The sequence below is a fragment of the Apteryx rowi genome, unplaced genomic scaffold, assembly GCF_003343035.1.
Source record: "Apteryx rowi isolate R43461 unplaced genomic scaffold, aptRow1 scaffold_276, whole genome shotgun sequence".
Taxonomy (NCBI): Eukaryota; Metazoa; Chordata; class Aves; order Apterygiformes; family Apterygidae; genus Apteryx; species Apteryx rowi.
This window is the reverse complement of record NW_020449152.1, coordinates 493,201-508,880: the sequence shown is the minus strand read 5'-3', so window position 1 is coordinate 508,880 and position 15,680 is coordinate 493,201. Positions and strand designations below refer to the sequence as shown.

The following is a 15,680-nucleotide window of genomic DNA, read 5'->3' as shown; positions in this document are numbered from 1 at the left end:
AATGCATGCAAGCTGTCCAAGGCATTTTCTTTCTTTTCATGTCTGTTCACCAACAAAAGCTCTTACAACAGTTTTTTGAAGTAAATATTTAAATGTGTGTAAGTATATAACTTGCTTGCAGTTGGACAGCTCAATCCAATGCTGACTGGATCAATTTCAGGAGGAAAAAAATCTCACTGATTGACAGACAAAAGTTGTTCCTGTCACTCTGCATAAACCATTGCTTATTTTTCACACATTAAAGTCTGTCTCTGTTATAAGTCAGAGGACAAATAATCACCATTCCAGAATTCTGAAAAAAACCCTATGCAAAATAGCTCTTCAAAGAAAACAATATATTAATAATAAGCAGATAAATAGAGAACAGAATAAATGCAGCATGCATTTACTAGAGATATCTTTCTATGATTAAAAACTGATTTTCTGGAAACAGAAAAAATGATTGACGTTGACTTCAGTAAAGCACTTTGGGCAGAACATGGGAAATTAGAGAGACTGGGATTAGTAAATTACTCAGGAATTCAAAAGGGGGATATCAAAGGTTAGTACTGAAAGAAGAAGCAYGAGGTTCAAGGAATATTAAATACTGGAGTTCCTCCAAGACAGACTTTCAGGAAAAAAAAACAAAAAAAACCCCCATACCCACAACTTGCTTTACCATGGCATTTTAACATCCTCAGTAAAAAAGCAGTAGTATACTAGTGGCAAATATGAGCACTACAAGGAGTCAGCAATACAAAGGAATACAGAATGACCATACATAACGTGATGACTTTGCAGGCCAAGTTAATAGGTATATAATGAAATTCAAAAGTGCAAGTTTGTGGACTTAGAATTAACAAAAGACTTCTGCTATAAGCTAGAAAGTCACTTGTTAGAAGTAAATGATAAGTAACTCATGATCCACCAGTATGCTCAAGTCTATGAGCCCCTGACCTGATGGAACCAAGAAAGAGACAGTCCTAACATATCACGTGATGTTTAATGGTATCTCAGCTGGAAACAGAGTACACCATGTATAGTGCCTTGTACAATTTGTTTTTCTACGTTCAAGAAAGATGAATTGCAACAGTAGCAGAAAAAACCTATAGCATGATGAGAAGAACAGGCAGTTTATCTGAACAGAGTAATTTCCACTGACACCAATGGGAATAAAAAGTCTGGCTTTTGAGAAGCTGGTCAATAAGTTAATGAAAGATACATGATGTAATAGCATGGAACTACAGCAGAAACCCCACGACATCCCTTTCAGTTTAGGATTCTCAGGTATCATGTATTCCTAGCTGAATTTACTTTTAAGTCTAAAGAAGTAAACAAGTTTATAAAGTATCTCCTTTTCAAGAAGTTTACCTATATTTGCTTTTTTGGTTGGGTGTACTGCATACTTAAGCTGATCACTTTTCTATACGTTTTTTCTATTGAGTGCCTCTGCCATCTTTCCATCTGTGTGGGTGCACATTTCTTTAGCCCTCCCTATCCTGTTATAAGGTCTACAACATTTACATTAGCAAATTGGGTGGTCCTGGCAGCAGAAAGTCAAATGATTGCCATCTGGAAGTAGTCTCGCAGCTTAATAGCAGCTGGGGGGGGGGTCCTTTAGCCTGTGGAAAGGCATTAACCAAATTGCTAGGGATTAAAGAAAATCCATCTGTGACATTCAGGCACTTTTCTGCTCAAGGAAAATTGGCATTACTAGCAGTTTCTTGCTTTAAAAGTCTTTGAACATACAGATTTCCCAGAGTTATTCTGGAACCTTAACATCTGTCAGAAAACAGGCAGTACCAGGAAACCAAACWCTTCCTATTGAAATTGCAAGTGTTCTCTTCCTGTTATGGCTTAGAAAAAAAAAACCCAAAAACAAAAAAAAAACACTCAGGTTTATTCAATAAGCATCCAGTTATTTTCAAACCAGATTCATATGCCTGAGTCATATGAACATGCTTGGGAAAGCTTCTCTCCACTCTTCCTGTGCATTTATGTCTTGTGGTTTGTGCAGCTTCAGAAGAGAATCGTAGCTCAGTTAAGTATTTTGTTTACATATGCCCAAGTGCTGAACTACCGTGACAGAATGCTAACATTATAAGTTTTTAAATAGATCAATAGAGATGTTATACAAAAAAAAAAAAACTTTCTGTAGAATTTCAAAATGTATTCAGTGATTTTGGCAAAAAACCTTACCAATCAAGTCTTGATTACATTCATTTCTACATGTGCACTGCCACTGTGTAATAAGTGTATTTTCTCAAGTATACTTTCTGCATAGCCTTAAATAATATAGCAGCTTTAACACATGCATCTTTAATGCAGAAATTAAATTTATTCTCTTCAAGAAATACTTATAACTATCAAGGTATATCTAGCACACAGAATTAGGTGACAAGTGCAGAAGCTTTAGTGAAGTCGTCCAAGTACATCTATAACAGGGTGTATTTACTGTCTCACAAAAGGTACCTAAGCCTTAGATACAGACTTCAGAAAGCTGTTTTGATATTTTATAGGTCAAGTCCTACTGACTTTCCAGTTGTAGCCAATGGGAAAATTCAGATGTTCCTTCTCACCACTCTGAAGAAGCTGGCTTTTAACAGAGCAGGTTCACTAAAGAAACAGTGAAATTTGAAGTACTGAAAGCAATGTTTAAACAAAAATTTAAAGAACAAGGCAAAAAAAAAAAAAAAAGACAACCTTTTACATTGTCTCCTCTAGCTGTCTATGTAATTCAGGTTTGAAAGAGGTTCCTAGCACTAGTTTTCCTTGGTATGCTTATGTAATGCTTAAATCAAAAGTTGGAGTTAACTGGACCCTGTACAGTCATAGGCTCCTTTTTAAGGTACCCACATTTCCTACCCATTCCTTCACACAAGCAACTGTTTGCATTATGTGTATCCACTCCTGTCTTCTTATAATACATCATGTTTCTCCGCTCATTTAAACACATTTTACTTAACTTTCGCTGGGACAAATATTAATAAGGCAGAGTATGTATAGAAGAGATGAGAACAAATTTATGTTAACAAACAGTTAGAGCATAGTTTCCAAATGTATACATGCATACAAAAGTACTTTAAATATAATTCTTATTTTTCACTGGTATATTTTAGTTATCTTTCATATGAAGATGTGTAACAATTACACTTCTATTTCAATTCTCTGCCTTGGCCAACAAAATGTTACCTTTTTCTCTAGAAGAATCAATTTAAAAAGGATCAAGACCTGAAAAATACAGAAAAGAAAAACATGAGTGAGCCATTGCCATTTATCAGAAATACTGTACAAACTTTGTCTTATTCAAAATTTAATACTGATTATTGATTTTATTGGCTAAACGGTTAAATACATTCAGCCAACAGAAACTAGTGTCCTGATATCCTTTCTCCACCTGACCATTCTTTAAAAATAGCATCCGAGATGCACAAAGAATGAACTGCACAAACAGGAATTGCATACTTTGAATCATACAAGGCTTATTGATGAGTAAGAACATATTCTATCACTCCAGTTTCAAAAAACAGTAAACTGCATAAGCACAGAAGAGCTCCTCCACAGAAACACATAAATGAATTCAGCAGAACACCAAGAATAGCACTCACCTCACCTAATTTTAGACATCTATTAATGAGATACCTAGATCAGAGATGGCTTCCAGACTTTCTTTGTACTCAAAGAAAACGGACAGATGCTTCTAGGGCATAACCAGGATGTTTGAAGTGAAACAAAAATTATTTCTACCCTCCCCCAAATATCTACTGTGCACATGCAAATACATCCCGGTTTCTCAATTTAATTTCCTTGATGCCTCTCAGTTAATAAAAAAAAGATTCTAAAGGTTATTTGTAACTTCGCTTAGGATACACTCTGCATTTCAACAGTCATCAAGAAAAAGGAGGGAAGCAAGATCCCTCATGTTCTATGATTGCAGGGGCTGCAAAAGTTACAAGATACGGGGAAAAGGGGTAAGTTGTGCGTGCCAGGACATTAGCAACATTCTTCTATCAAGTTCATCTGACAAGGAGCAGGAAATAGAGACACAATTTGCACTTTGGGACGTGATTCAAGAAATGTCACAAAAACCTAGAAGTCTCCAGGGAAACCAGAAAGCAGACAAAACTTTTTTGTCTGGAACAAACCTTTACTGAAGGTGTGTACACAGAAGGGGAAGGGAAATCAGAAGTCTGTAACCAGAAGTCCTAAGGAAAGAGCTTCACTCCTAGCACATGTGTTTATTTTTCAGTTGCTCACAAAGCATTTTACTCCACAAAATTTGTGCAAGGCATCATAGTGCTGTACTTCATAATTATAATATAGCAGAGAAAGCATACCTTGTGTCTAAAATGAAGAACAAGATCCCGAGGAGATAGACCTGAGATACCAAAAAGAAAGCCATTATTCCAATTAATAGCTAGTAGAGATTCCAACTTACTTTTTGTCACCATTTTTCTTCAGGAGAGGGGGGAAGAAAAAAAACAAAAAAAATAAATCCAAGTAGCAATTAAACTATGCACTCTATGTGAATCTAGTTATTTTGTTAGGAGAACTCATACCAAATTCTCTTCCTTTAGAGTAGAAGTAATAGTTAAAGCTACAATGGAGACAGCAATAATGTGAGTAATCACACTCTGTTACTCCTGTTGGCTGCAATACAGCATTATGGAAACACTGAATTAAATCCTACACTATGCATTCAGAAAACACAGGGAAAAGCTAGAATCATATGGAAGATTTCCCAAATAATAGGTACATGAAAGGCTGCACACCCCATACCAACAAATCGTTTTACCTAAAAATTAAGAAAGCACTGTTTCCCAAAAGCAGCTGAGCACTCACTTGTCAAGCCATCAAGCCTAGATGCATCATAACTTTCAACCTATAACTAAGTGCTATCATGGAAGGAACATAGCATTTATTTGACATTTATTTAAATCCATTAAGGAAGGAAAGCATAATAGAATACTGTACAGGCACATAAACCTCTGGTGCTTAATTTGTTAATGCACAGAAGCAAATTAGCTCAAAAAGCAAATGTGCTGGTTAGCATAACATTATCTCTGCTGCTTGTACAAAAATGTCACTTACCAAGACAAACTTGTGACCCTTCCAGCAGAGTTCCTCCCAAAGAGCTATTCATATGCTCATAGAGTTCCTGTAAGAGTTGGAACAAAAACAAAAAACCCAGAATGCATTAATGGCATATGGTCACACAAAATTCAGAGTAAATAAAAATGGCTTATTTCAAGGATTTCAAGAGCTTATTTCAGGAAGAAAAGCAAGTTTTACTATGGGAGTCAATGGAGATGCAAGAATGAGCATGATAATCAATGTGCATTTCATTACAAATCAGAAAGCTGACCCTCTGTCAGATTTGGGTAGTTCATTTAGTTCTTGTAATTTATTACTTGAGTTGAATAGCAGAATCACCTATGAAAATGGAGTATCTAAGCAAATCACTCATTAAAAACATTAAAACCTTTAGGCATACACTGAAGGCTTTGTTCTGTATGAATATGGTTTAAACTTTACCTTTAGAATTGAAATTTGTGAGAAGTCTTTTTCTTCAAAATACGCATGTGTAATGAGTTGCAGCTTTGCCTGAAGTAACCCATACAAAGGCTTGAAAGAAAGAAACAAATAGAAAAGCAAGCAAGTGAAGAAAACTTATTTAATAACCCGTTTTAAACTTCAGTCTTCTCCCATTCTTATCTTGCAATAGAGACATATTATTAGAGGTACAGTCCATTTTCAGGGGCAAAAACTCTTGACTGCCAACTTGCAGCGTCTTGTCTTCTGTGCTCATTTTAAATGATAATAATTCTTTCTTCTTTCTTTCCATTTGTACATACCACACCATCACTGAACATCTTTCTGGAAAAGTACTTTCCTGCTTAACACTGCTCATACACCTGCAGTAACAGTTCTTAATTCAGCTTCAAGCACTGAAAGTTCTTTTACCTGCCTGGCAATTGGTAGCTGTTACTAAATAGGTATATATACAACATGTCCCCTGAAAACAGAGTATGCTGTGTATGTGACTATCTTAAAATCTCTTTGACAGTTGTCAATGGCTACTTTCTCCATTTTTTTTTGATAATTAGTTATTACAATGACCAAAACCCCAAATCCTACTACATGAAATAAAGAACTTAAGAATTAGTACTTAAGAACTATCAAAAGCACAAACAGATATCCCAGTTCCTGACAACAGGCAGACAGTTTTACAGTTATTCTTATAAGGAGATACCAGTTCAAGGCAGCACACTCAAATGCCATGGCTTTCTAATTCATTTTCACTCCAGTGTTCATTTTGTTATCCTTTACAATGATTTAAAAAAAAGAAATAGTCAGAGCCAAAAGTTTCCAAATAAGAATATGGAAAACAAACCATTTTAATTTGTTCATGGAAGTGTTTTGGGAGTTAAACAAACATTCTTACCAGCTGACTGAGAACACAGACACTTTTCTGTACTGTTTCTCGGGTGATGTCTGCTTGCCGTACTTTTAGTGCCTAAGAAATAAAAGTATTACAGTATTTTTAGCCACGCACAGTTTCAAAAAGAATTCTTTCAAGGATCTAGTTGTCACATACCCCTATTTAAATAAAATCCTAGGACTGACTGCCTTCAATAGTGGAATATCCAAACCATGTAACAGTATGCCCTTATCTAGTACAAATGGCCATAACACTGATTTGTCACAGTTGTGCTCTCATCTCACTGCTCACAAGCAAAGATCCAAATACAGCTGTGATGATATGCACAGGACCGTTTAAAAGACATTAGTACAAGTAAAAGACAATGGCATTTTTAACTCAGGGTAAGGTAGCAGAAGAAAAGAAGTCTCAACACATCACACTTCTCTAACACTATTTGTGCAAATGGACCAGGCTGAAAAACCTTTGCCTGGCAATAGTTAGTTTGCTTTATACTCAAGGATTTTCTTTGAGCCATCTATAAAATAGAAGTATCATCTGCACAAGCAACTACTTTCTCAGCCAGACCAAATGGTCCTAGCACTTAACAGCAAAGCTAGAATAGGTGGGGACACAAATACAGTGATTCACTTAACTGTACAAAACAGCAAGTGTGTGGATTGCAGCCCACACATCAAAAAGGCAGATGGGAAGAGCGCTGGAGTTGTTATATAAAACACACATTGTTTTATATTCTACTTGTTGCAAACTGTTCAATTTAAAAATCTATTTATCTTCTTAATTGGTTAGTAAACAGCATAAACTGGAATCAAGAGTGCAATGAAACCAAGTTAAAACAATTGTATAGTTAAATACAACACAACTTTAATCACAGAATACAGTGAAGATTGTCTACAAACAGTGAGCAAACCAAAATCAACACAAGAAATGGAATTAAAATCTGCATTTGTAAAATTTCTTCCCATAGCATAAACAGAAACTTGAAGTATAATCAAGGTATGGTTAAGACTAAAACAGAGTACATACATTTGGAAGATGCAAATTATGACTCATCTAGAACTCTAAGCTACCTGGCATTTTAGATTCTTGGCATTTCACTGGAAAGCGCATATTTTTAAAGAAAACTGTAAAAACTTTTTAATTAGAGTTGCATAAGTGATACTATCACTGCTACTTTTGAAATCTGGACACATTCTAGCACATCAAGTACATAGTTTCCTCAAAGTGTGATCACATATACAGTGTATCTCTCCTCCCAATTTTTCAGCTTTATTGGGAAGAGGTCAGTACCTGTAAGCAGCTATATAGCTACATATAGCGAATGGGAAGATTCTGGTCCACTTCACAAATGTACTTTTGGCAAAGGAGGTATGTGAAAAGAAACATCACAGCATTCGTATGGTCAGATCCTAGGAAATACTCTAAAAAAATCTTCAGACACACAATGGAGAAATTTAAATTGCTTCCACCCAAAAAACCTACTTTCTGGCAACAGGTCTTGCAGCTTGACAGATTGTCAGCTTAAGTTTTGCTACTTGGGGCTGATGTCTGGATTAGCTGTCAAGAACCAAAACATATTTTGAAATTTTCAAGGCAATTGACAAGGAATACAATATGTCTGCTGACATAGGGAAATAAATAGTTCTCAAGTTCTGTAGCTATCTACTGTGCAGGTTTCCATGGATTTTTAAGGTGAGATGACAATTCTGATCCTGCTGGCTGAATATTGGTGTAACACAAGCCACTGAATTTCAGAGTCATTCGCACATCAAGCCTATCAATTCATCAATATAATTTACAACCTTTAAAGTTACCTTGGCTTCAATCTGCCTATAGCAAGAGACACCATATACTGTGGTTCGATCCCCACATCTTGGTGGCAAGTGGAAAAACACTGTATCTATGAAGAAGAAAAGAATACTTTGTAAGTCACTAACAAAGGGAAGTGTTCAGTATTTTTATTTTCAGCACCACTTACTTATGAAAGGTTTACTGCTGAAAATGCTGGGTACTTTTTTGAGTGCTAAAATTTGTGCTAAAACAAGAGTCCTCTAGTAATCTACGCTTGCTCTAAAACTAGAGTTTCCAAACTTTGAGGTGCCTTGGGGAAGTAGCTCTAGCTGCACCAATACGGATATTCTGACAGCAGTCTGAGTTTTAGCCTGACCAAACTCCTGTGAGTCCACTGGCAGATGCTGAGGAGCAGCTCTTGTCAGCAGAGAGGCATCTTTGAAACCCACAGGTACGCTGCACTTCTGGCTTGCTGTGAAGGAGCAGAGACAAGGCACCGTAAGGCTAGTCTTACAGAACTGGTGAGGCTGGGTGTACAGTAGCAGTGCAGTGCCACTAAGAAGGTAAATGCAATGAAGGTATGAAAAATTCAAGGAGGAAATACACAGCCTGAAAGCTTAGAGCTCCTGCTACCACTGCCAAGGTGGCTATCCATGCACAACACTACTACTCTAGCAAAAAGGACTTGGGAGCCCAAGTCTAACATAAGAAGGTTATTCTCTCTGTGCAAGTGTGACATGAAAGACCGTATGTATTGGGTCCGACTAAGAGAGGGATTATATGTAACAAAATTTATTCCCTTGAACAAGTTTAACTCTATTACAGAGATCACATAGGGTTTTAGTAAACCTTTAAGAGCATTTCCCATATCAAATCATCTTCTTTGCAAAATATAACTCCTTCAGTGGAAACTGGTTATAAACTCTAAAGTAAATACACAACTAAAAGTTATAGTAGATAAAATAATTATCTGAAGTGCATTTGCCAATTCCAAGCTCATGTTTATTCCTCCCTATAAAACAAAGATTTACATCAGTTTTGTTGCCATGTCAGTTTTTTTTCTTACCCCCCCCAAAAAAACAAACAAAACCCCCCACCACATTAATAACCTTTTACTGCGGCAATAAAACTGCCAGAAATTCAGTATTAACTAACACAGTACTGAACCAAGAGGAAGCAGGCAAGCAAGACGGCCTCTAATTTCCTAGCTTTGAATGTATCCTATTGCTCATGGGAGATTTAAGGATGCAGAAATGGAACAAAATCATGACCAAGCACAGAGTCAGAGTGACTCTTACTGCTGCTAGGAAAGGGATTATTTTGATATGAATACCTTCACTTCCAAATGAATCTCTGGAAGTTGAAGGATTAGAAAACTGAGTACATAAAGTTAAAAACCCTTATTAAAAGTAGCATTAAAGGTCTTTTTGATATTTTGCTCTTTTAAGTGGTTTCTCTCTTCACTGCTGTGCAGAAAAACTGATGAAATAATAGCATATTTATTTGCATGTGCAGTTATGATGAACTGAACTGCTATCAAATACAAAGAAATAAATTAAAAATATTTCCAATAACAGTAGCTGTAAGCCATCAGGTATTTTTAACTATTCATTTTGGAGTGAACAGTACTTACACTACTTTGGCTTGGGACAAGCAATTTTAAATTCTGAACCCAGATCTCAGAATTGTACAATTCTTAGTTTCCAGGGGGAGGGAAGTCGGTCTTCGAGAAGAAAGCATAAGAAAGACAAAACTCCTCAAATAAAAGCTCCAGTCTCCTTTATCTCCTTTTTCCTCAAGAATCCTTAAGGCCATTATCATCCATTGTGATAATTTACTAAGAACACCGGGCTTCGGCAATGATCTTACTAGTAACCACAAGGCAAAAGAATCCTTCTGTCTTTCCATTCTGCAGACCAATACACTAGAGCTCCTCTTCCTGCCCTTTATATTCACTTGTGTTCAACATATGCCATTCTGCAGACTTGGAATGGGAGCTCTGTAGGTCCTTGTAGGTCATTCCAATAATCACTAAGGTAGTGTGGGAACAGATATTATAATCAGTATGTACGTTACAGAGCTGAATGCTAGAATCTCATTTTCCCCTTACCTCAGAACTGCACTAGGTTTTACTTAAGAGGTTCTTCTCCCTTCAAATATTTTTTGAGATAGCTGGTGTCCTTGTTTTGTGTTAAGAGTATACACAAGTGATACACAACCTTTAAACTGAACTTTTATTGACCTCTGATTTCTTGATGGAGGAGACGAACTTTTATGATATAGTTTCACTTTAAACTTTGAGGCAATGTATTGTTATCAGTGTATTTTGCAGGTTATACAAAAATGCAAAGTATAAGAAATCTAATAGTGAAAATAATGGTTGATCAGATATTAGGACTTTTCTCTTGGGTACATTAGAGGCATGAAGGAAACACTAGTACGTGCCACTTTCCTCTCTGGTTTCTTACCTTCTTGATAGTTGTGAGCGCCATCTGGTAAAGCAAGAAATGGCAAGTATTTCCATTCTTCTGGTAAGCTGTGGCTGTCATGTCCTTCTCCAGGCATTAGGGGCGGATAGGAAAATTCAACCTGAAAAAAAAGGGGGGCGGGGGGAGGCAGAGAGAAAACAGATTACTGCTACCAAACAAGCAAGTCTCTGTGATCCAGCCTAGCAGTCTTTCTTTAGCAGAAGCATGAAAGATGATTTTTTCTTTCTGCTAGCATTTCTTGTCTCTTCCTCCAAAGCATTCATGGACTGACTTCTCTGTGCTCTGAGCGCCCCGGGCAGATTTAGCTTCCATTGTGCTTCTATCCAGCCTGGTACCATTTTCTCAAAGGAAATATGAAATAGATTTTCAAGCAGCAAGCATTGCCCTAGCAGTTGAATACCTTCTCCCCTGCACGTGCATAGCCAGCAGCATGCCACTGCATCTGCAATGTCAGCAGGGGCTAGTGCTAGGGCACAGACATCCTAAAACTGGATTTGGCTTCAAATCCCCTCAAGTGCTCATGATTAGGCAGTCCTAACTCATGCAGGCCTTTATATTTCACACTACCAAACATTGATTAGTCTCAGAAGCTACACAAACATCAAAATACTGCTTTTAAGTATTAAGCTGTTCAATGATGAAATTAAGCTTCAATGATGAAATCTGTTTTATACAGTGACTAAAAGTACCTCCTTTTTCTTTTCCCAAGAAATCCTGCCTTTTGATTTCACCTCTAATTTATTTTCCATTAACCTCTTTTTCCAAGTAATAAGGGTAATCTCTCTACACTTTGCACTGTAATACATGCCTACCACAGCTGTTCATGATCAGCATCTTAACGGTGTTATCTGTTCACTTTTTTTTCCCTATGGAGACCTATCTGAGTCTCCAGCCACTTTCACCAAGTCTTTTTTTCTAGATATGCATTCCTTGAAATATTGAACAAAACCTAAACACAGGTTTCTTTATCAGTAAAAGAAACCGTTAAAGGATATTGCAACTTCTCTTAGAAAATGCTTAGTCATAAATTAGTCAGCTGTCAAATGCATAATCAGAAATTAATAACCTATGAAAAATACAAAAACATAACAAAGTAATCACACAAAAAATAATCTTACCATTGTACGGAAGATAAAATAAAAGGGGAGGAGATCAAGAAAACAAAACTGAAATTCTTCACCTTACCACACAGTGTCACTCTTTCTCCAATTGTTGCCAACTTCAAAAAAACAAAACAAAACAAAACAAGAAGCCAACCAAAAAAAAAAACAGCCTTGTGACTTGCTGTATCAAATTTTCTTATTCCTCATACTGTATTCCATATACTTGTGTGCAAAGAGATCCTGAAGGTATCCACAAAAAACGAATAAAGATCTAGTGAATGACCAAATTCCTGAACCGAACATAAGTAAGCCACAAAGAACAATTTAGCAAGGAAGGAAAGGGGGAAAGGGGAGAGAGGAAAAAACAGAACAAACCACACAATAGTAAAAGGATTAGCTCGGTGGGGGAAGGAGGGAAGAAATCCAGGCTTTTACTTGTAGTTAGTTATCTTTAAGAATGCATACAGCATTTTAAACAACATATGCCATTAAGCTAACTAGAAGAACATTTGACTTCCAAATGTGACAAACAGTGAAAGTGTAGCATATTCAAGGAGCAGAGGCATGGCCTGCCATTCAGTACATGCATAATTCCTGAGAATCCCATGACACACTTTCCACATTACAGACTGTGAAAACATTAAGCCATTAGAAGTTTAATGTAAGCATTTGCAACCGAGATGATTATACCATACAATTTGATACTGTCCACAGATTCAGACTTGCTGGCTGAAAATACCATTACCAAAATTATTACTGGATTAGGCAGTGCTATCCTCTTTGCAACACGAGTGACCTCAGCAATAAATAAAGCAGAGGTCCTATATTTTAAGAACATATACACTTACAAGGAGCATCTACACTAACTTCCTGAAGCAGATATTTTATTTCAATACACAGTCAATGGAGAGGGGTTCTGATTCAGGCCCTGCAGTAGCTTCTTTTCATCAAATACAGAGGACACCCTGTGACTCCTAGATGTTAAATTCCAATGAATACCTTCCAAAGCATTATTTTTAACAGGCAAATACCGTAAATAAGAATCTAAGGCATCAGCACTTTCATATACTTATGGAACGGCAATGTTTATTTCACATTCCAATCAAAATAATGAATTAAGAGAAATGAAAAGATATATAAAGATACATCTAGAGGGAAGAAGAAGGGCGGAATGAACTAAGCTATACAAAAAGCATGCATTCGCTGAGGAATACTCATTTTTAAAGTCCAGAATAAAGCTGAGAGACCTGGCTCCTATGTTCTTTTGCCAGTATGGAACTTGCTGAAAAACTACTACCCCCACCTTGCTCCAGCCCCCAATTTGCTGTCAGCACTTCAGCTGCTACCAGCAACTCCCAACAATAGGGATTTCTGTAGGCTCTTACGGTTTCAAATTCATCAAACTGAACAGGCATTAATGGCACCAATGATAATCATGTTTTATATCAGACTCTTTCTTCCAAAAAGATATATTTTAATATATGAATTTCTGTATGCATGTGTGTGTATGCACGTATAGATGAGGGAGGATCACAAAACTTAGAAAAACAGAATTAAGATTGCTTAAGTGGCCTTAATTAATCTATTTTATCTGTATATGTTACAATAGTCCCAATTTACATGATGACATACTATTCCTCTCCCTTCTGAAAGGGATCCATGCAGAATACCTTAGTTTCTAAGAAGGAATCACATTTGTGTAGGTTAACGGACTGCTGTTTGCACAGGTACCATCTCATATTACAGAGGCTGAAAAGGGTGGAAATAGCAAAGAGGCAGGCTGCTATAGGAAGAAAAAGGACAATTTAACAGCAAAGGCAGCATGCAATGCCCTGGAGAACTTTATTCTACCCCTGCCTCCAGCTTGAGAGTTTCCTGTGATTTTATTTCAAAGCAGTTGCATCAAACTTTTTTCAAGTAGTCACCACAGGGGGGATTCATCTCATCTGACTACATATTGAAAAGCAGGATCTCAGAGCCACTTTTCTGAGGCATTCTGCACAGTCAGAGAAAACAGACATCTCCAGAGGGTGATTCATCTGATCTATGTCTTCCCATCATCTCTAGAGAAAGCTAGCTTAGGCTTTGAAGTCTAATTTACAGATGACTGAAGTAATGCGGATGAATCTCACCCTAACTGTTCCTCATCTTCTAAACATCCTGCTCAACATCTACAGCTCAGTTTGCACAATGGCTTCAATTGCAGTGAGGAAACTTTTGCTACAAAACCCATGCTTTTAACACTTAAGTATTACAGTAACACCAAACAGTCTTTAAAAAAAGCAGTTCTTGTCTCAAGTTAGTTACACAACACTGTCATAATGTTACTTGCCCCTGTCTTAATAAGACCTTGAAATTAAGGCATGCACACATACAAAAGTGATAGCGAGTGAGGTAGAGAGAATCTCAATTGTATCATTTCCAAATTTTTAAACAAGAGGAGCCTCAATAAAATTCTTTTCTCGGCCTGCACGTGTAAATTGTGCAGTATAGTTTTCCTAGTGAAGACTAATACCCCAAAAAACAAAATAGTTCTTTTTTCTCATCTTCTACTTTAAACCCAAGAACAACCATGGGGGACCTCTCCCTTGGTTCTTCTCTCTCTTTATGTAAAGAAGAAAGAAGAATAGAAAGCTTGATTTTTATTTAAGTACAACAGTGCACTTTTGTATAAATCTATGCGTATGTGCATACATTAGCAGGCACTTCAATTACCCTGTTCGTCATTAACACATATAACTATTCAAAAAGAATGCCTGCAAATATGAGAAAGAATTTGTTAATAAAGCTAGATAGTCAATATGAACAAAGAAATAAATGCAAGTTTTCTTGGTTGATTGTCTGAGCAGATTTTGCAGTTATTTTTTTCCCCCCCTCAAGTGAATTAAAGAGAACTCCTCAACAAAATGAATTCATATTAAAAGTCAAAATCCTCAGAGACTTCAGAAGAACCTATATAACATGAACCACTTTTTCCACTCATTTCTTATTCTTCCAAGTGTCAGGGACCTTCATTAAAGCTGGAAATACTATCATGCCTGTCAAGGGTGTTTTTTGATGGCAACATTTTCTGCCAGTTCATATTTCCTTGATCTGTATATAGGCTGCTGCTGAACTGCAGAACTAAAAATCAATACAAAGTACTATGTTGTGATTTAATGAAGAAAAATAATGGTGCTCTTCAGTGCACAGAGTGTGGTAATTCTTACTGATTACCAAGTTCAAACAAAATACAAAACCCTCCCCCTAAACTGAACTACAGCTGAATTTTTCAAATTGACATTTTTATTTTACCTATAATTTGGTTATGTTAACTAACCTTTTGTAAGCAATTCTTACTGAATCTAACAGGAATTGGCATCTGCCCAACAGTTTGGACCCAAAGTAAGTACTGATACACAGTACTGTCTCATTTGGGGAATGAAAACAAACAAAAAAAATAAAACCATGTAGGCAATCTGTTTTTGTTCCTCCTATTTAAAAGGATTTCCTAGCCAGAGTAAGTTTACCAAACTAAACCATGGTAAGAAAAGATGAGTGCAGACAGAAAAATTTATTTCAGTTCCAACAATTAGGAACTGACTAGGACTATATAGTTACTATAAAAAAAAAAAAAAAAAGAAAGAGAAAGAGAGAGAGAAGTATTCATAAAGATTTGATAAAGGAATGTGCACAAAATACATGTCCATCTAAACTAACATCTGAACATCAGATAGGTAGTCCCCCCATTGATTTTCAATGAACTTTATATTCAGGTAAGGTTTGTCTTCCCTGTGTATGAGAAGTGTTGCTAAGTATTAGCAGTCACAGGAAGAGTTTGATCCTTATTGAACATCAAAACGAGTGATAATTTAACACGTGCATGGTACAGGTTCC

The 15,680-nt window shown here is 36.5% G+C and overlaps 1 protein-coding gene across 4 annotated transcripts in view; it reads right to left on the bottom strand.

Moving 5' to 3' along the window:
• AVL9 (AVL9 cell migration associated) overlaps positions 1–15,680 on the bottom strand; it is a 45,443-nt gene that overhangs the window by 15,976 nt on the left and 13,787 nt on the right. For 2 of the 4 annotated variants that reach the window (XM_026068580.1, XM_026068578.1), the window contains exons 2-8: positions 10,681–10,801; positions 8,224–8,321; positions 6,425–6,496; positions 5,515–5,604; positions 5,071–5,137; positions 4,317–4,357; positions 3,172–3,210 (exon numbers count right to left, since the gene is read on the bottom strand). In XM_026068580.1, coding sequence (XP_025924365.1) covers positions 3,172–3,210; positions 4,317–4,357; positions 5,071–5,137; positions 5,515–5,604; positions 6,425–6,496; positions 8,224–8,321; positions 10,681–10,801 — 528 coding nt within the window. Of the gene's footprint in view, positions 1–3,171; positions 3,211–4,316; positions 4,358–5,070; positions 5,138–5,514; positions 5,605–6,424; positions 6,497–8,223; positions 8,322–10,680; positions 10,802–15,680 lie in introns of those variants that run through there. The other 2 variants (XM_026068579.1, XM_026068581.1) reach the window with 2 other exon arrangements.